The sequence below is a fragment of the Centropristis striata genome, chromosome 5 (assembly GCF_030273125.1).
Source record: "Centropristis striata isolate RG_2023a ecotype Rhode Island chromosome 5, C.striata_1.0, whole genome shotgun sequence".
NCBI lineage: Eukaryota > Metazoa > Chordata > Actinopteri > Perciformes > Serranidae > Centropristis > Centropristis striata.
In genome coordinates this window covers 21,678,314-21,700,427 of record NC_081521.1, presented here as the reverse complement: position 1 = coordinate 21,700,427, position 22,114 = coordinate 21,678,314, and the positions used below count along the sequence as shown (strand labels likewise).

Sequence of the window (22,114 nt, the reverse complement as noted above, 5' to 3'; positions counted from 1 at the left end):
AGATTTAGTGAGAATAAAATACAAGTTTCACAAAAACAAAACACATTTGCAGGTAGGCAAACTACTGTGGTAGCATTTCTGTGCAGCTGCATTCTTCCCATTATCTTAAATTAGGGCTGTTTGTTTTGATTATAGATTAATCCAGCAGTTAATCGTTTACTGTGAAGAATGTCAGAAATGAAGGTGAGAGTTCAAGGTTACAGCTTGCTTGTTTGTCCATCCAACAGTCCAAATCAGGGCTTTTTTCATCACCATTTTAATCAAGGATAAATCAAGTCAAAGACCAGGCTCAGTTTAATCTGAGTCAAAACCAAGTCCAGAGCAAAACAAATCCTGTTCAAGACTATAATAGTGTATTTCCAATGCTAATACAGTGATTAAAGAGTCAGGATCGCTAAAAAAAATAATCGATCTACAAACAAGATTGATCTATATTCTAACATCAAACTAACAACAAGGCTCAAGACAAGTGCAAGACAGAAAAGGTAATCTATTGTCTTGACACTAACTGATATTACAACATTTCCCACTCCGACAAATCAAACGACGAGGGCTGAATCCGGCTGAATCACAGAAATATTTTCATTATCAATTGATCTGATTATTTTCTCAATTAAATTATTAATCAATTGGTTGGTCTATGAAATGACTCCAGGTGTGAAAAATGACAAGGTGATATGTCTCGTTTTGTCCGACCAAACCACTGAACCCCTGTCAGGCCTGGGCTTTGGTTTGAGCAAAGCAGAGTTTCCCACCAGGGAGCAATAAATGATCACGTATAGTTATCACATTACTGAGGCTGTGATTCAGAGTTAACCTTGTCCACTGCGGCTTTAACAGCACGTCAGCGCTCAGACCTTTCAGATTTATCACCCAGATTATATTAGATCCACTTATATTAAATAAACCCGTTGGTACAAATACATATACTGATGCTTTACGAGGCTTAAGGAGGCCTCCCTTAGCTGTAGCCGGCCGCTCCGACGTCTCGGCAAACATCTGCTCTCCTGAAATGTCCTTGAACCAGACATGGAGTCCCTTACCAGCTGCAGGGGGGCTCTCCAGTCGCTCAGCTTGGCCTCTGGTGTCCCAGAGGAGCGGACTAAAACGAAAGGCATCAATCAATATAAAGGTACACAGACCTCAACAGATAGTGGATCTTATTGCATTACTAGAAGCAGCAGTGAACCAAATCCACACACACACACACACACACACACGCAATGGCTCTCTGTCTTTAATGATATCATTAGGCAAAGTCTCCTCCACTCTGCGGTGTTACGACACCTCAGAGAGAGCTTCATTAAAGAGCAGAGCAGAGTCTCTGCTCCCTTTGTCCTTTAGCCTGTACATACAGTGCATGAATGGAAATGTGAATTTGCATAATGAAGCTTTTGGTAATGCATTTGTGTTTTTACTCGTGTGTGTATGTTTTGATCTTAGTTAAGAGGCCAGGATTGGACCATGTGGTGAGGGTTTAAATGGACAGACATAATTGGAGTCATGGAGGCCGTTTGCCGTGCACAGATTTTCCTCCTTGCCTTTTATTAGCTTGCCATTTCCCTTCTTCTCCACTCTCTATTTCACACACATCACCACCCCTACTCTAAAAGTAAAAGCTGATTTATAAAGGGCACTCAACTCCCAAAAGAAGCAAATACCTCTTCTAGCTTCAGCCTCAATGCATAGCTTCATTGTCCAACCCTCCTGGTCGTCTGTAGTTCGGGGTGTCTTATTATGCAGGAAATATGCAGTACATTGAGAGTGGAATGTAGTGTCATTTGATAAGCGCATCCACAGACATGCCAAGACACATTCAGAGACATAGGGAATGCATGCAGGGTTAGACAGTAACAGCCAACCCTGTTTCCCCAGGCAACCAAATTGCCGTCAACCATCTTGTTTGGCCTGGTTGGCACTGTTGACAACCAATTTTCTATGTTACAGAAAAATGTAGCCTTTGGTGTGGAATCTTCTTCCTTGGTGGATGAAAAGTAGAGTTAATGAGCAGCAGAGGGAACCTGGGAGCTCTGATAGGACGAGCACTTTAATAGGTGCAAGCCGCGGACACTATTCCTCTCAGAATCAAGAACTGGAGATGTGACGTCATTGGGCGAGCCACTGGTCCACCAGCTTCTGGAGCTCAATAAATCTTGCATTGAGGATTGCTTTCATCTGTCTTTTTCAAAAAGTTAATCATGTTTCAGGGGTTCACTATCTGGAGCCTATTTTAAGATAAATGATCTAATACAGCACTTTGGACCCTTTGTGATTTTTTAAAAATAACGAAGGATTTATTTGTTTTCAAAAACCACAGCTTCTATTTTTTTTCATCTTGGCACAGCATGAGTATTATAATGTCATTATAATTCTGGTTAGAGTCCAGCCCAGGGCTCTTTGCTGCACGTCTTCCCGTATTGCTCCCTACTCCACTCTCTCTCTCTCTGTCGCTATCTACAAATAAAGCATGAAACATGCCAAAAAATTATCTTGGAAAAAGAAAAAAAAGAAAAATTAAAAGGCAGCAGCTTGGAGTGGCCAGCGATCCAGACATTGCATGGCAACTCTCTGTTCACCAAACTTTGCTGCCGCTTGGTGTGTTTTCCAACAGTTTCTTTTTTCATCCATATTTCCTGATGCACACTTCTTTTTTCACCATTATACATTTTTAACTGTTATCTCATCTGCTTACAAACAACCACCATTGGGCCCTACCATCTGATTCTCATGGCTCAACAGTCAAGGTTTGGGGAAATTGCTTCTTTGTAATATAGGCAGAAAGTTTATTTAACAAACTTTTTATGTAATAAAACTTTTAGCCACTTCTGTGTGAGATTTTGTTTTTTTATATTTTAGCTCATGATTGGATTTATTTTTCGATTAAAACTTTTTTCAGCACTGAAGGCTATGCCATTGAGTCTTTATTGGTAATTATCAAAAGAAACTTGGTTTCCTGCCCTGTCATTAACATTTTCAAAATAGTCTTTAAAAATTCAGGCTACATGGTAACCATTGTGATATTGGGATTCTGCTTATTATTTCAATAATTGAAATTGAAAGTTAATTTGACCAATTTTGATAAAGAATACATATTGTGAGGCCCCAAATGAAGTGTACCCCACCCCAATGGAATTCTGAATAACTAATAACTCTTCAAAATCAGCTGCTGCTTCTCCACATTAAAGCTCTCATCTAATCTAAATATGGTAAGCTATTATTATTTCATAACTGTCCATTTAATTTTAAAACTGTCACTTCTTTTTGTGCAGTTATTTGACAGACCATGCAGACATTTATTATGATGTTAATCATTCTTGTCATCACTTTCTCATGGCTAAAATATGTGGCATAATTAGACAAAACCATTATCATTCCATCATAAACAAATAAAATATGGTGAACATTCTGTCAAAATTGGGCACCAGAAGCTTGGTTGCCAGCCTGCCAACCATTTTATAAACTTCCAGCCCTGGTGTAACTCTGAGATGTGTGTGTGTGTGTCTGTGTGTGTGTGTGTGTGTGTGTGTGTGTGTGTATGTGTGTTGCCTCACACTTCATTTTCCTGGCATACATAAAGAGGCATCCACTGGTTCACACTGTACGATGTTACTGCCTGGCTCTGATTGAGAGTGTTAACGCATATGTGCAAATCTGCATACTGTAAGTGCTTGCAAGTGTGTGTGTGTGTGTGTGTGTGTGCAGGCTTGTAGGTGCAGCCACTTGTGTGTTCACGCGCGCAGCTGTTATGCAGTGGAGCCACAGCGGTGTGGGTCAGGATGGGCTAAGCGTTCCAAAGAGAGGAAATGAAGACAAATGAACACAGAGGAGCTAAACACTCCTCCAGTCAGCTCCATATTACTTATCCTCCGCACCCCACTCCTCCTCCTCCTCTTCTTTTTCCCCCTCTCCCTCCTTCCCTCCCTCTCCCTGAGAAAATATTACAAAGCCTCACAGAAAGACTCCCGACACGGTAATGAAAAGCGCAAAAGCGTGGCACTTTTTTGTGCTACTTTCGCGTCACCGGCAATTAATTCCACAGCAGCGGCTGACGGGGGCCCGTGGTGCTATAACACTAACGCTAAAGCCACTAGTGCTTGGACGCCGCCTATAAATTTGAATCTGCGTCAGGCTCTTTTTCCCTCTATCATTTACCCATCCATTCCCAGTGTGTGTGTGTGTGTGTGTGTGTGTGTGTGTACATTATGTGAGCTTGTGGCCTCCGAGACACCTTAAGGAAAAGTTCAGGTTGATGGATAGGCGGTCGACTCCACACTTTGATTTTCTGAAAATAATACAATCATATGCTACATTCACCTTTCAGGGCTATTAACAGAGAGAGGCGGTTATAAAAGTGTGTAGAAGTGTGTGTATGTGTGGCACAGTGATGGTGACAGTGTTTAAAATGAGCTGAGCTGTTTTGAAATACACACACTCTCTAATAGGCTCTATTTGCCTCTTTACTCTCTCTTTGGACTGGTGCACAAGTAACCAAGGAGGAGGAGGAGGCAGAGAGAGGGAGGAGGTCACTTTTTACAATGACATCGCTCTGCCCATCCTTTTTATTTTTCCCTCTAGTTCACTGGGAGGGACGCCAGTGAAAGAGGGAGGAAGGAGAAAAAGAAAATGAAGTGATATATGGCCGTATCGATTGACAGGTCAGGGCTATTGATTAGAGAGTGGAGAGCAATGGGGAGAGGAGGAGGTGGGGCGGGAGGAGGGGAAGGGAATGATGGAGGGCTTTGTCTGGGCAGGAGAGCAACTAGACGGGGGTACACCCGTGAACTGCTATAGGAGGCCCATGGGGTTCATTATGGACGGGTGCAAAACTAGGGCACCCATGGCTCAGCCATCTCCCTCGAGGAGTTGCTTTCATCAGCTCCTCCTGATGGGGAGAAGCTTCGCGCTCGATATTTCCTGCAGGAGCTTTTCAGCCGGGCACATCAATATTAATCTACAGGCTTTAGGGGAAGATAATGCCCTTTGCCTCCTGGATCTCGAATTCACTTCGAAATGGAGACATCAAGAAGGATCCCCCCGTCCTATTTTCACTTCCCCATATGGTGGCACTAATACGGACTGGCAAAGGGCTAGTTGGCTCCATTTCCTGCTTTAAACACAATTCAACAAGCTTTTGCCTGCAAAATTGCTAATTTCTCCTCCAACTATCCTGAAATCTCTCCGGTGACTACGGCAATGAGTCTATGGGCACCTCGTTGTGATTAGGCATAGCGATGAGGAGCATATGGAGGAGGCTGTCTCCCTTTTATCCAGTGCAGACCAGCTCAGCACTTGAGAGCTGCCGCTTCCTGGCTCGCCTTCCAAGCTCTCCCCAGGTTGTCTCTGAGTCTCATCCTGCTGCCATCTGCCACCGACTTGGGTTCTCTCCAGAAATCCTGGAAAAAATCAGAGCACCCTCTCCTCTCCATAGTGGGAGCCAGCATGGAGGCCCAGTTTCCTCTTCAGCTCTTTACTTTAAAGGAAACTGCCGGCGGCTTGAGCCCCCTCGGCAAGAGCGACCACTAACATCGAATTGTGGTCATATGGGAATAACTGGCAGAATGATTCGATGTTTCAAAGGAGTGACTGGAAGTGGTCACATGTTCAAACCATCAAACACAGAACACTTTAGCTAGCACTCAGCAAGCAATGTGAGCTCATATTTTGCAGCAAAAGAACATTGGACTGTGCAGTATGAAAGAAAAAACCCTGCAGTGGCGTATTCTATGTATTTTAATCAACATATCGTGATGCTAAAAATGGGTTCATTTTGGTAAACTTGAACATAGTTTCCTTTCTTATTACTGGTGGAGGCATGAAAGAAAATCATGGAAATAAAGTCATCAGCCCTGCAAATAGTATTTACCATCTGAAAGCTGTATGATGAAAATCAACAAATACCATCCTTCACCAGAACACATTATACAGAGAAACACTGGTGGACTCAGGATGTTTGAGGGACAGGGGTGGAAATAATAAAAAGGGCACTTGCTGTATCCGTACCTGCTTTATCATGTTTTATCTACCACAGGGGCATCCACAAAACTATGTATATCAGATGTTTCTCTTGCTCTTTGGCATCATTTGGGGGAGAGTTAGGTTTTTGCTTCATAGCTTTTTATTAAACCCAGATTATTACATTTTATTGTATAGTCTGGGTTAATACTCAATTGTTATTGGCTGCAGGCTGTCCATTAATTCCTGTGATGTACACCTACTAAGTAATTCTAGTTAAACTGCCACTTCACCATTCTAAGTGAATGTGCTGGCTAGGGGTAACCATAGCAACAATAACGCAGTCAAGCCTCTGTTTACAATTTAGTGCAATTATTTACAACATAGTGAAGCCCTCTGAGCTCCACAGGATGGAGACTGTAACACACAAGCTGCTAGAAGATCACTGGCCCTCTGAACTTACTGACACTTTGTATCACATCCCAGTCGATGTCCTGTCGATACCTCAGGCCGTTGCCAACAGTTCATATGAGGTATCATTTTGTTCATGAAAATCTTGATATTGATTTGACATTTGACTGACATGGCTAGCTGGATGGCTAGCTAGTCAGTTGTTTAACATACTGTGAGATCATATTAACTGTATGCAGTGTTATTGACTTTCACTCTTGCAAGCAAAATGTTGGCTTTCTGGCTCATAGTTAGAATTATTTCCTGTTTCCTAGTTGTATCTAAAGTTCGTGAACAATGTTTTCATTGCATAAGTACCTGAAAGTAATGGTTGTTCCAGGCAATAGTCAAATTCTTAGGTGTTACCAGACAACCAGAGTTGTGGCTTGTGAAAAATAAAAACAAAAATAATAAAATAATATGTGTTTTCTTTCTTTCTTCCCCCCCCCCTTTTTTGCAAAAAAATAAAAATAATAATAATTCACCCTTGAAATGATCATGTTTGCATGGAATATGCTCAGAAAGCCTTTGGGTTGCAAGAGACCTATAGATACAGCATATTATACTACTATAGCAGTATTTCCGAACAGAAGACATGACACAACACATTCTGGATGGCAGCAGTAAAAAAACTTTTTAACCCACATGGAACATTGACAAATCAGAGAAAAATCAAATTAAGTTTGTTATCGTCAGGAAAATGTCCCCACATTCACTTTGTGCCTCACTATATAAAAAGCACACTATACTGCCAGCATTGAACATTGGGCACTGGACGTAAATCTAACTCTGCACAATTGTCCAATATGAACGGAAATCCTTGGGATACTAGGCTGCACCTCATCGCTTAGTATTGATTTGTAGTTCCAGTGTAATTTCCTAATGTTAGGCTAAAATACAGACTTATTGATTGAAACCTGGAGAGCAAACTTAGCCACTTGCATCAGTTTTACTCTATCAGCTTTGTTTGCAGCCTCTTACAATGTCGGGATTGTTGGGAACCCATAGCTGTATGCAGCTATGATGCTAAACACCCACATAGAGCTGACTGACTGCACAAGGGGAAAAAGCTGGATAGTTGCACTTTTCATACACAAAGAAAACACACATCTATAACTCAGTCAAACCTGTTATGAAGTGTTTTCTGTCAGGAAGAATGTCCCGCAGTTTGTCTGAGGCAGCCTCACATAATTACACAGCATTGAGCAAGGCACAACACTCTTCTGCAGCTCCGGTTTGGATATTTCGTAGGTTTTGATTATCTCATAGAAGGCACATCCTAGGCAACCAGATCTTCTAAATCATTTAAAACCTATTAACCCTAATCTTTTTGGCTGATAACCTCTCGGATAGGCTGACGCCTTACCTAATCAGGCTTTGGCTATGAGGTGACACCAACTGCCTCTGTGCAAAGTTGGCATCACTACCCTTTTTTCTGTTTTGGAGGAAACTGGTGTGGTGTGTAGTCGAAATGAAGCGGAGAAAATGTGTCTGAAACCCCATGCTGTGGTAACAGTGACAGAGAGGCAAGCTTTACCCTCTGCTATTCCTCCTCCTCACTCACACTGACACTCCTTTTTAATGTATGAAGTTAGGGGCAACGCAACACTGATGAAACATTTGATGACGATGATGAGAGATGGGGTGAAATAAAGTGGAATGCATGAACACAGGCGTGGAGAAGCTGGGATGATGTTAGCTTTGGGCACTTTGTGTGTGTGTGTGTGTGTGTGTGTGTGTGTGTGTGTGTGTGTGTGTTTATATGTCTCTGCCTGTGCGTGTCTTTGCATCCATTCTCTGCATGTCCGTGTGGACATTGTTCTTTGTGAGAAATCGTCCCTCACACTCCCACACAATGCCTACTCGCAATTAGCAAGCATAACAGAATATCAGTGGGTGTGTGTATTATGAAAACCAAGTCTTTGTATTTAGAGTCCATCGCAGGTCTCAGGGAGGTGACGGTAAGCTCAGACGACGAGCTCTGAGACGTGAACAAAAGAGAGCTCCTTTCCTCATAATACTGGCTTAGCTGAATAATTGAATTCAGTAGCGCGCTGGCAGCCATGCTGGTTTTCTTCATGTTTATTGCAGACCAGCAGTAATCTGTTCTCGAGGAGCATCTCTGGCTGCCTGCTGCTGAGTTTGTGGAGGAGATGTGAGGTGACAGAATAGGGCTCTGTCACCAATGCCTCCATTATTGATAAGATTGGGGCGGAGGGAAGCTTGGAGAGAGAACAGGAAAAACCAGAACACTATGAAGCTAAAAAAGTTTGTTCATGCCAACACACAGCTTGATTCCATTTCCCATGTGACTCATTAGGAATAGCAACATAACTACGACTGATGGGGTTCGGCGGTTGCATTTCCTATAACGCATTATGGGTTGAGCAAAGCATTAATAATGCTAGTAGAGTTGCTGTAAAGTGGAGCATCTTCGCCAGAGTTGGGTTAAGAAGGTTCTATGTTATCTCAGCTAATGGGGAAAGTTAAGACTATTCCAGTTTTCTTTCAGAAGTAACTCTAATGCTTGTTGTGTTTCCACCAAGCCCCCAGGAAGTGTGCTGTGATTGGAAGCAAACTTTTGTAGTGGCTAAACATTGGAATTGCAGCTTCTGGGTACGTTGTGTGATTCCATGGGACCCAAAAATACATAGATTTACATTGAGAGGGATTAAAGAGATGTCTAGAGATGTCTGGCAAAACATTTAGTCCAATAACATTGGGAAAGTCTAGAAGAGCTGTAGGATTAAATCATTTTATTCCCATTGAGCTCATTGGACCATGAAACTCGAAGTAGCCATCTCAGTTGACAGAAGACTGCTGCACAGGAGTCATCCAAATACTTTTATTCACAGAAGTCTTTTTGGCTTCATGTACCACTGAGCAAACACTGTACCCAGTTCTCTTAATGCATCCATGGTTTCTATTGCATTTCTGCTCAAGTCGACTCAACTTACTTTTGGCACCAGGTGTTTTTCTCTATTTTGTTTGCCACTGCAGATATCACCCCCTCAGTGTAGCTGTTTGGCTCAGCTTGCTTGAAACCCTGACTGAGTTGGTACCAAAACAAGTACCAGGTACTATCCACAACTTGATGTTGGAAAACCAAAAAAGCATACAAGTGGAGTTGAGTAGAGTTGAGTCATACCATGCAGTGAAAATGCAGCATTTAGACAAGATGAGGAGTTCAATTTCCTGTCTCAATAGCCTTTTCTTTTCCATTCTCACAATGTCTTTTTCTCCACCTTCCTCCCTGTTTTCTTTCCCTGCTCTTGTCCCCGCCTGAAAGAGACAAACAACCGAGCATTTTTTTCCCGTATACCCTTCATGTATTTTTCTCCCATAACAAGCGTGATTAGGCAGATGTTCTAAGCTGTCAAGAGCTGTCATATTTCAGGCCTGATTTATGAAGACGCAGCACCTGCTATATTCTAAACCTAAAAGATAGCGTGAATAAAAGGGAAAAGTGTGGAAGACAGTGATCATTTTGAAAGCTGTGGCTACTGGTTGTTTGAGTATGTAGAAGGTGATGAATGTCAAGATATTTCAATGCCCATATTATATTTGCTGCAGTCTGCAAGAGGAGACAAGTCCTTAGGTGTTGGTTTATTGTACTGCAGAATTTTAAGTGAAGCATAACTAAACATAACCGTCATTGAGATCTTTATTGATCCCATACTTGGTGAAGAGGACACGTCTTCCTGGCTCAATTAACATGGGTCAACAGATTACCAATAAATCACAGTGTGCATTACCCATTATGAACACAATTTATGAGGGTTGGATGGCAGGCTGATCACGCTTCCACACTACACCACACACAGCTCTGGGGTTGGTTTGAAATGTATTTCTAAACCTCATTCAACGAGGTCTCAATCTAATTACTTGGGCAATTGCCGTGTTCTCATATGGCCACACAAAGTGAACAAAAGGGATCTGCTGCAGGGTTTGGACTAACTTCTCACACTCGAGTAGGTGTGAAAAATGCATTTACTGTATGGTTCCAATGCCAAAAAATGAACATGTAGAGGTGGTGCCAGTGCATACAAAGTTGATGGGAGCAGATGGAATACAGCTTTGCTCTGAGAAAAAGCTAGTTAATGACCAGACATTCCCAAGACATTTAACCTGATAAATTCAACCAAAAGTCAATGGGCTTTAAACTGATACTGAAAAATACAAATTGGATTACCCAAAGGCAGCATTTTAAATGCATAGTGAATACAAAAACTGCACAATATTTAGCACTGACTCTCCATTTTTTACCTGTAAAGAAATCAAACATGCATGGTCATCGCCAACAACATCTCCAAATAAAACAATAAAATATAACAGTTGTCCCTGCCCTTCTGATGTGATGCTCATCAGCAGGAAGATATCGTTGGTCTTATAATAAATAAATCTGAAAAATAAATCTGTTTCAGGATGCTATGGTTGAACTCTGGTTCGATCAAGTTACAAAAATGAATTAGTTAGGTCTCTAGGGTCAATCTGTAATGGCACCCTGTGGCTGTGACAAAAAAAGAATAATACAGAATGAAACTTTTCATTAAAATTTTCATTTATCATTGGTGTAGGCCAAAAGCAATTTGTATTCCTCAATTGTAAAATTGTGTAGTTTATAAACAGCATTACATTTTTTTTTTACATCTAGTCAACTAAAATTTGCATCATAGCTCATGAAAGTCCAGCCTCCCATTTGCACTTGTGTACTCGTATTCTGACAAAAATCATATTAATAAATGCTCAATATGACCTATTAGTAATGTTGGTAGGCTAATTTAGATTTAGTAGGCAGTTTAATCTTCATTTTAAGGCTCAAAATAAGATTCCATTCCGATATTTTTTCTCTTTTTTTGGCTAACAATGGCGCTTTTGTAAGTAAAGTTTGCCGACCCCTGGGTTAGGGTAAAGTCAAGGGGGCCCAATGTTTTGATGACTAAAGAAGCCACAAAATGTTTTTAGGGTCCACCATGGCCTTTGGGACCCAATTGGGCAACTATGCTTCAGGATAAAGATTATGGTTTGGCTTAAAATAAGTACATTGTTAAGGTTAGGGAGCCTTTGTCATTGTGGTTGCAAAAATAAACACATGATTAAGGTTATGCAACAATCCTGGTCAGGTTTTATTGTTTTTTTCCCCCACCCACCCACTCAGCCAGCCTGACCTCCTCACTGCGTAGAGTTAAACATATTTCTGTGTGGTATTGTGCTATTGTTCTCCTTGGGAAAATAAACTCTAATAACACAGTAACAGCTTTAAGTATTTCACCTCAACTCTTTTCTGTCTTAGCATAGTTACAAGAAAACTAAACTAAATAAATGAACCTGCAGAGTACATATTTGTGTGTGCTCACTGCAGCTTTTGATTTTCCTTTTTTTTTTATTTACACTGAATGCCAGTGGGACTTCATTAAAATTAAAAAAAGTAACCACAGCCAAGGGATACTAGAAATAGCAACGACAGAAATCTCCGAGCGGTACAGTAGCATCGGTAGTAGCTGGGGTGACTGAGCAACAGAGTCAGCGGGGAAAATAGAAAGATCTAAAGGCTGATGGATGAGTATTAAAGAAGCAGATCTCCTCTAACAAGCCGAAAAATTAATTAAATTATGACCTTTTGATTTGAATACAGAGATGTCAGTAAAAGAAATGAACACAACTAACTATGCTGTTTTAAATCCAGTTGTAGAGAGACACAGTGGTTGCATATTTCTTTTTTCCTTTTGTTTAGAAAGGAAATTGTCTCTGCATCAATTATGCCACAGTCTTGAAAGTATTTGCAGCTGGTAAGGATTTCTTTGACTTACTGGATTGCATGAAGCATGTGTAGAAACGGGGACGGATTTGAAATGCAGGTATTTCCCCTCTGCCTCTCATTTCGCTCATTTTCTTCCTCTTATACAATATTTCTTCTAATAAAAGCGGTTCTCGCTGCTCCTCCCCTCATCCCTCCTCTCTCTCTCTCTCTCTCTCTCTCTCTCTCTGTCTCCAACTTTATCTCTCATCCTCTGGAAAGGCGTAGACTCGTGCACGGCGGGCAGAAGCTGCCATTTGGTAAATAAGTTCATCCTGCGTGTTAGCCAGGTCATGGCCCAGGCGCTTGGCTGTAGGAGCGCATGTGTTACATTCAGCGAAGCAGGAGGAGAGGGAAATTGATTGCCCCCTTTATGTGAGGGAATGAGAAAATACTGTACCAGCCTCCACAAACACAAAGACTCACTCACACACTCAAAACCCCTCCATCTTCAAGCAGGGAACTGCAGCTAAAGGCACAGAGGAAATAAACGAAGAGCTCTTTACAGTTTGTTTTTGTCAATTTGTTCATACTGCTGTTGCCCTGATAAGAGCAAAAATAAGAAGGACAAGAGAAAAGTTTTTGTCCCCCCTCAAATCCTTTCAAAAAGTCGCCATTCTCTCCCTCCGCAACCCCCCCCCCCCCCCCCCCCCCCCCCCCCCCCCCTTCTCTTTTCATTCAACTAGTTTAAAGAAGTGATTTTCTTTTATTGAGCTGGTGAGGTGGGGTGTTATTTTGTGAGCAGATGTTTTCTTTATTTCATGCTGGGCATTGTATGACTGCAGTAAGATCAATAATTGACTGCATTGGTCCCCTGAGGGTCGCTAACCAGAGATCAATAGAAACCATGTAGGGTTGCTTTTTCCCTTCGGATATTTACCAGGTATAAGTGCCGCCAACCGTGGTGTTCCTTTCTTAATGTTTTTCCCCCTGATGCTATAACACATGACTTCCAGACTCGGAACTCTTTGCTGTAAATAATCACATCGACGGGCGAGGGAGGAAACTTCTCTGCAACTGTTAATCAATACGCCTCCGATATATCGCTGCTCTTCACACCTATAGCTTCAGAGCTGCACACGGCCATAGTGAGAGAATTAGATTTTCAAAATTAGACTCTCACCCTAAAGCGTTTAATGGAAGGAAAGTGATGGAGAGAACTGCACAATAACGGCAAATGAAAACATCCATTTAAAAAAAGCACTGCAAGGGTGTGAGGGCAGTGGATTCACACAGAGGTTGCACATGTGTGTGTGTGTGTGTGTGTGTGTGTGTGTGTGTGTACATAAACAACCTGTGTGCATGACAGAAAGTTTCCACTCCCGACTCGATGATGAGGCAAGCTGCTCTGAGCCGGTTGCATCACTGGCTGTTGCCATAACAACCTGTCCCCTCACCGCGAAGGTCTTCTGGCTCAGCTACGTTGATAGAGAGTCTAAAGCCCTCTTATAGAGAGAAGGAGAGAGAGACAGAGAGAGGAGAGGACTGTTAAAAGCCGGGCCGGGCCGAGGAGCACATCTGTATTACTTAGCGTCAGCTGGAAAGAAAGGCTCCCTTTATTAGGAAGTAAGTGGAAGATGTCCCTCAGGAGTGCTAGAGCGTAATGAATTTAGACTCATTCAACATTAATGCGATGTCGCTTCGATGCCACCGAGCTGTATCTCCCTCCATCAACTTCCGTTTCCTGATTTCCTGACAGTCAGTAGGTCATTAGTCAATGCTGAAGCCACCGTTTGCAGATTTAATCTTATCACGGCACAACTGGCTTCACTCGAACGGTTATTCGACACGTTTCGCCATTTGTGCGTCACTGCCCCGGCCATCGCGGTAATTCAGCCGCTATTCTTGTCACCCGTGTAAAGTTCAGGACTGTTAATTATTCATGCACACCCTTCCCATCCCGCTTTTCCCACATCCACGTCTCCTTTCCCATCCAGCTGAAGCACGCCGTACTGCTGTGAAATAATTCAAATAACGTGACAGGGATTCCACCACCACCACCACACTCCTGCAGAGAACAGTGTTCCTTCCCTAAAGTAGCCATTTTGAGTTTGTCAAGGTGATTCTGTCAAGCCTTATTGGGTCTGAACGCGTTCATGCTTGCCGCGACAGTCCATTTCTCTCTTTTTCACTTTGTTTGAGGTAAATGCAACAAGGCAGAAAAACAATGAAACTGATAGAGCATTTCACCACAAACACAGACTGTGGGGACATTTTCTTCACAGAGTAGAAACAATCTAAAACTAATAGGATCTACTGGTTTTGGGGGCATATTTATTGAATCTGTGTCTCTCTGAATCTATGTCGAAAAGCAAGGAAGTAGCTAGAATGTTGCACAGATGATATATTATATAATGAAATATGTTTGTCTTTCATCTACCATGCATGGAATCAAACAGTATTTGGGATTGCATTTGAAAGCCCAGAGCTCCACCATGCTAGCTACAGTATGTTGAGTCCACATGGTCTGCACTGTTGTGGAATCGTTAAAGAAAATGTAGTATTCTTACACAATGGCATGTGCTTTGATCCACCGAAAAAGGGACTGAAATGTATATCATCCTAGTCCCATAGTGAATCCTGAAGCATCAGAACTGGCACTAGAATGAGTGGAAAATTGCCAGCAGAGAACTACGCCAGACTTTCTTTCAACTCGTAAAGCATGACATTTCTTCACCGTGGCTTTAATCACAACAGCTTTCATAACCCACTGATGCATTGAGGGTATTCTTAAGGCTCTGACACCATGTCATATTTAATGGATGAGCCGTCCAAACACGGGATGAAGTGTTACCTGTACAAGACGTTTGCCTTGACAAGCTCAAACTGGACATGCTGTCTTTTCTCCCCAATGGGATTTTCTTCCACAGCCCCCAATAGGAAAAAAAAAAAAACCAGCATGGAAGTGAAGCTTTTAACGCTGCTGGGCTGGAGGGAGATTACCTTACACACTTAACATGGAGTGGCAAGCATGCACACACACGTATTCACACACACTCAAAAAGACATTTTGTGCAAAGCATTGCAAAGCTTTCATTCATGCTGTTTTTCTAAACAGTTCTGCCTGTGCAGCCATCTCTAATCTAAAATATGGGACCGGGAAGGTAGGGTTGGATTTTACTGTAACATTTTCAGTTGTTGTATTTCCACAGTTGTACAACATAAAGAAAACCAAACGGTAAAAGTGTTCAAATTTAGAATTAACTTTCATCTTGTTGGATAATATGCACAGCAGCTCTGGTGAGCTCAGGATGCAAGAAAGGCATTTTGTTTTTATAAATCATCAGCTCGGCTCAGCTGAAAGCTACTTTCTTGCTTGAACACCAGCAGAGCACACACACACACACACACACACACACACACACACACACACACACACACACACACACGCACACACACACATGCACACACACACACACACACACACACACAAACACAATACACATTTAAAATACACACTACTTTCAAGTGTGAGAGAAGAATCTCCAAAGGTCATTCCTATTAGTCCCAGTGGCACACCATAGTTGTTCTCATTATATGCACATCTGTTATCTGGACACATTTATATGGATGTTTGGTATTGTAGCATTAGATTGCTTGGGATTATGGATAGTTATGTGACAGGACTGTAATGTGCCTACCTCAGAGATCTATACACTGTATCTCAGACTACCTTTCAAAATTTAGACCCCTGTCAGAATAATACAAATGAAACCTAAACATGAGCGCTCCATTCATTTGTATCATAATCATTTAAGAGACAATCAGCACTTAGGGAATCAATATTCCAAAATAGCTAATCCGCATGTAAAATCTTGATTGGTTCATTGGGATTGTTAAAAATGGCTTACAGACACTCAGATGTAGGGCTGGGCAATATGGACAAAAGTCTTATTCCGATGTATTTAAGCTGAATATCGATATACGATATCTATCCCGATATTTTTATCACAAAGTGAAAGCAAATGTTTAGTTAAAGTCAAAGCCAAATATGACATGCACAAGTATTTTTATTGAAACCATTTATTTAAGTGAACATAAATACTTTTTAACAACAGGAGTACCTTCTTTTTGAAATCAAAGCTCCTTATTCTTTTCTCATATAAATGTATTTATATGAGAAAAGAATTATTCTTTATTATTCTTTTCTCATATAAATACATTTATATGAGAAAAGAATAACGAACATAACATAAGAACTAAATATGACAAACCCTAGTAAGGGCAGCATTTATATATAAAGAATAATAATAAAGAATATAAATTGAACTAAATTGAACTATATCGATATGCGATATGGTCTTATTCCATATCACATTTAAAAATATATCGATATATTTTTTTTATATCAATATATCGCCCAGCCCTACCTAGACGCTAGTCATCAGCCAATGAGGGTAAGCCTGAAGGAACAGTGCTGAATCTTGGTGCTTTGGCAACCAGTCTCACATTCTCACAGACTGTTGCCTTAAACCAGCCCTGTCAAGTTTCTCGCACGCTATTTTCTTCCCCTTCCACTATCTCCGCAATCTATTTGGCAGGGTACCGTTGCTGCATCCTGGGCTTAGTGCTACCCAAGACATTTGTGATTGGTTTCAAGAAATATAAAAACAAACCAGAGTTTTTCCCCCTATTGTAGAATGATAATGGGGCCAGCCAGGCCTTTCCCCAGTGCTGACACAGCGTTGTGGAGTCAGGTCTGGCTATGAGAGGCTGCAGGACGTGCGACGCCCTGGCACCAGGACAAACTGTTGGCCCTGAGCATTTATCACAAAAACAATAGACCTGTTTCACAGCAGACTAAACTAATTTTGTTAACGATGGCTCAGTTCCATTGAGTGTCCCAGTAAGTAATACAGTCCTTTTTAATGTCATCGATTACACTTTTCCTACTATGACAAGCCAAAAATGTCTGCTGTGAAAAACTATGGCTGTGAAACTTAGCAGAACATTTTCTGGGAATTACATATATTGAAACTCGAACCATTAGGGCTAACATACACCCTGTAGTCATTGTATTAGTTACAATAAGGGAGAAATAATGCCTTATTGCACATTGGACCTGCAATGAATCCTACGTTCATACTGTTTCATTTCTGTGGAGACTTGTTTTACAGCAGCGTCGATTCAACTTTATGGTCATTTTGGAAGCTGTAGTTTGTGGTGGTGTTGGATTGTATCTCATTGTACTAAGAGGTGTTTCTAATATTTTGTCCACCCGTCTGTATCACTAGAGTAAAGGTAATAATGGCTGGCAATTAAGTGTATATTTAATAGCCACTACTTTTTGTGTTATTCGAGCAGTTTGTCAAGTGGCAGCCAGAGAAAGCTAATGCTAATGCTAACGCAGTACAAGCAGCTCGAAGAGGACTAGGGGAAAGTGTTGGAAAGCAGCTTTATTTGATTCCGAATGTACTCATTTGAGTAAGCCACTGTCTTTGAACACCTCACACATTGTTCAATACACCAAAGAAGCAAAGGAACTAACAGGAAAAGCTCCAGAGTCTGAGGTAACATTTTATCATTGTATGCTAGCTGTTTCCTAGCTTGTTTCATAGACCGTAGCGACTATGATACAACCTCCATTGTAAAAATCAACAAGTCATCTCTTTCAACAATAAATTACCAATAATTAATTTTACTTAATCATGGCAACTCCCTTGTGTTGAACAAAATAAGTATCTGTGTGTGCAACAGAGGCAGAAAGCCAGAATCTCCTGATGTAGTTTTGTTTATTTTAGCACCCAAACCATACAGCTGTAGGAAAACACAAGGAGCACCAGGAGCTGTAAATGCTACCTGTGGGAAAAGCTTAACATTTGTGTCCTGAAGTGAACATTTTATCACATTTTTTGTCTTGTAAAGTAATGCTTATCTGTCTCCAGGACACGTCCACAGGATGCTCGCTGTTTATTATTGTGTCTGCTACACTCCCCAAGATCACCTGTCAATCAAACTGGGTCAGGGCCAGTTCGAATTTAGTGTTGACTAACTTTTTGTTGGTGGTATACTTTCAGCTGTGGTAAATAACGCCGTTCATATTAACTACTCAGGATTTCTTTTCCTGTTCTTAAGAAATCGGAAAGTGTCAAATGTATCTTTTCTCAGGTACCAGGAGGATTTCTCCCAGGGAAGAATCCCTAATCCATAAGTATGCGGTTTGTTCACTCGATCCAGGGCCAGCACTTGATACCTTCACTTTGACTGAGCCCTCAGCTCTCGTGTCAGTCTTTTGTCAGTCAGCTAAGCTCGAGGCTAGAGTGAGATTTTCTTATTTGAAAACAGTGCAGAAGAGATCTGGTTACAAATCATTGGTGGTTCATGTTTTTTTTTTCTCTCCAGGTGGTGTGTTTACTGTCACTTTTAAAAATATCTATTTTGGGGAGTTATTTAATAACAATATTATTTACCTCACAATGGAATACACTGGGGTTACCTATATAATGTATGAACAGGGCTGATACATTTAAACCAGAGAGAGATTGTTGTTAGGTCACCCACAACCTTTGTCTCTCCTGGGTTTTTTTCCCTGTCATACTATCAGACACCCTCCCTCTCTCTTGTACACATCTGACACAGTTCGATTGAATTTCACCTCGTGTCACTCTGCTCGCATGGCTTCGCCTCCGTGCCAAGCGCCGACACTCGCATGCACAAGCACACAGACACACAGACACACAGACACACAGACACACAGACACAGACACACACACGCACACAAAAACACGCACACACACAGCGTGGTGAGAAATGATGGCAGAGCAGTGGGCCAGTCATGACAGGGCCTTCATGCCAGCACCTGTGTAGTGTGTGTGTGTGTGTGTGTGTGTGTGTATGAGGCACCTAATGCCTACACCCCTCAGACACACACACACGCTGTCAGGAATACAGATGCATTCATGGATAGCTTCTCGCATACACATACACACACTTTTTTTCCCCTGGTACAAAAGAGAGTGAGCTCAGGTAGCTGTCAGGCGGTCTCCCATAGGGAACAGTGGGCAAGTCAAAAACAGCCTCCTCGCCTGTCACTCCACACACACACACACACACACACACACACACATTCATACTGTGCTTCAGTGTGAGACAGAATGAGATGCCTTGGGCAGATGCTGGACCAGTTGTCCACGCTGCACACAAAGAGTTTTATGAATATGTGTGTATGTGTGTCTGTCAGAGTGTCTTTCTGTCTATCCAGTACCGCAAAAGCCACCTGCCAGCGAGTCCAAGCGGACATGCCGCCTTGCATTTAGTCTTGGCCTGGGAGCCACTGATAAGAAGTAGCTGTGTGTGTGCACGTGTGAGTGTGACATGTATATCCTCAGCAGTGACACTGCTTATTCACCCCTCCAACCATTTTTTTAAAAAGTGGATTTTTATGTGCTTTCGTCCATTGATTTCCAATCATGCTGGCTACCTGTGAGAGCTTGCCATCTCTTTTAACGCAACCCCGCAACCCCCCCTGGTGCTGAGGCAAGGACGTCACGCCAGCTGGCTGCCCAACAGCCCTCAAAGTGGGCACAGAGCCACAGCAGCTGTAGCTGCCACAACACGGGTGAATTACTCTCTAAGTTGATGTTGTGTACACAAAACACGAGCGCATACACGCACAGGTACTCCCTGTTTGCTTTGCGCATTCAGCAGCCTCTGACAAAGTCTACAATTTGTTGTTCCTCGCTTGATCAAAGCCGAGGAGTCGGTGGGAAGTTTAGGATCAAAGTCTTAAGAGTTGTTGTTGTTTGACTTGTGTAGCCTTGAAGTTTTTGGCTAACCTTGGTTTGTCTTCGTCACTGCTGCCCCTCCACGTTTTTCTCGACGGCGGATCATTGATGTTTCAAAGACTGCAGCAGTCTTTAGAGGATGAAAATAAACTGTCCGCAGGACTGTGTATCAGCCTGCTGTCTGTAGATTGATTTTAATGTTGTTGCTCACTTTTAAAATTTTAACTGTGAGGCTTTTCCAAATTCTGCAGTCGACTCAGCATGCCCAACAACACACTGTGCTCGCTCTGCATGGGTGGACAGATTCTCCCTGAATGAATTGACAGCATCTGTTTGCTTTACGCCAGGATCACATTTAATCCCTGATGCATTTGTGTTGCTGAACTGTGTAGAGTTCTGCACAAAGACCCCAGTGGCTGACGCGTATTGAGATGGATCTGTTCAGACGTGCCTGTCTGGTGTTCAGACATAAACTTTCTTTGCATTCAATCATGAAAACTTCTCTAAGAAGAATTATGGGAAAACTGCACTGTGCATTGTGCAGCTTTGAGTTTCTGTAACTGACCTTGAAACTGTGACAGAAAGCATTACACTCATATACTCAGATGCTCATGTATCAATCCTAACACCTTTTTTTTTCTTCCTGTCTGGCAGGCTGCAGAGGGATGTTGTGCGGCTTCGGTGCTGTATGCGAGCGTGACCAGACTGACCCGGCCAAGGCTGAGTGTGTTTGCAAGAGAGTGGATTGTCCATCCTTGGTGGCGCCTGTCTGCGGCTCGGATTCGTCCACCTACTCCAACGAGTGCGAGCTGGAGAAAGCCCAGTGCAACACACAAAGACGCATCAAGGTTCTGCGCAAGGGGCCCTGCTGTAAGTACCACCTCCTGCCTATCAAGCACGACCTTATATCCCTTTTTCCACCAACATTTGGTGCTTTTTAATCAAAAATTTACCCAAAACTTTGGTTCCTAGCAGGAAGCAAAAAATAGCATGTTGTCCTTGACCTGAGGTGCGAACCGAAGTTGGCTTGTCAGATTCTGCAGGTCTTCTAAATATTTGCATCATTAATTATAGTCCATGTTTGTTTTTTGGGTAAAAACGAAAGCTTGCAGGTAATCAGGGCAATCTTTGGTTACAACGTTTTTTCTCAAACCTGGTGGAAATGCAGGCTGGTTTGCTAAATAACACCAAGGTTTCAAGACTGTTGCTGAGCTAAATAAGTGGAAAAGTGGAATTAGAGACACTACGCTGGTATGAGGTCATTTTAATAACCCATCTGATTTTATTTTCCAATGGAAAATGATTTGAAACATTTCCATGTTCTTGATTTTGCTTGCAACCAAGCAGGACCACAGCAGTAGTGGAAACCCTTGTAATTTAGTCATCACATCTTGTTCAATACTTGAAGAAAATTAATATGAGACTAAATTACCTGTTAAGATGGAAAGAAAAGTGAGTCAAAATTAAAATTTGACACTTAAACACTTTGTATGCTCATCGTGGAAATGAACAAAAGTTGTGAATTTTCACTTTCAATAGAGGTTGAACAGATTTGACTGTCCATCTGCTGCTCCGTATTTCCAAGATCACCACAATCCAAAAAAAACAGATTGATATTCTTCCAAAACGTCTGCCATTAACAGAATCTTTCATGGCAGTGTGTGTTTTCTGAAGCGTAACCATTACTCTATATATAAAGGGGTTTGAACATTATAAAAGATCAAATTGGGGCCTTTGATTCAAAGATCAATCCCAGAATCTACAGTATTTCTGAAAGCAGTCTGACCCGAGACTGACACTCTCCATTAAACCACTTTCAAAGTTGACTTTCAGAGTTGTGCAGTATAGGTGTATAAAGTGCTTACAGCATGGTGGGGATTTGAAACGATATAGACACAGAATTTGCAACGATTTGATCTTTAGAACAGAAAACCAGCATGGCTTCTTCATCAAACACAAAGCAGCAAGCCTCCGAGTGACACTAAATTGCTTGTTATTGTCAAGTAAATGGATTTTCATTACATCCTGTCCTAATACAACAGGCTTTGCTTTCCTATCTTTATCCCCCAATAATAAAACACGTCCCCATTATGTCCAGTCTATTGTCTTTCCAATATGGCTTCCCTCCCAGTGCTTAAGCGCCACCTGCACCCTCACAAAAACAAAGTGTGCCACTCACTGCTCCCATTGG

General features: G+C 41.9%; 1 protein-coding gene across 7 annotated transcripts in view; it reads left to right on the top strand.

Moving 5' to 3' along the window:
- Nucleotides 1–22,114, top strand: part of agrn (agrin) — a 300,695-nt gene that overhangs the window by 146,416 nt on the left and 132,165 nt on the right. For all 7 annotated transcript variants that reach the window (XM_059333522.1, XM_059333518.1, XM_059333519.1 and 4 more), the window contains one exon: nt 20,578–20,793. In XM_059333522.1, coding sequence (XP_059189505.1) covers nt 20,578–20,793 — 216 coding nt within the window. The remainder of the gene's footprint in view (nt 1–20,577; nt 20,794–22,114) is intronic.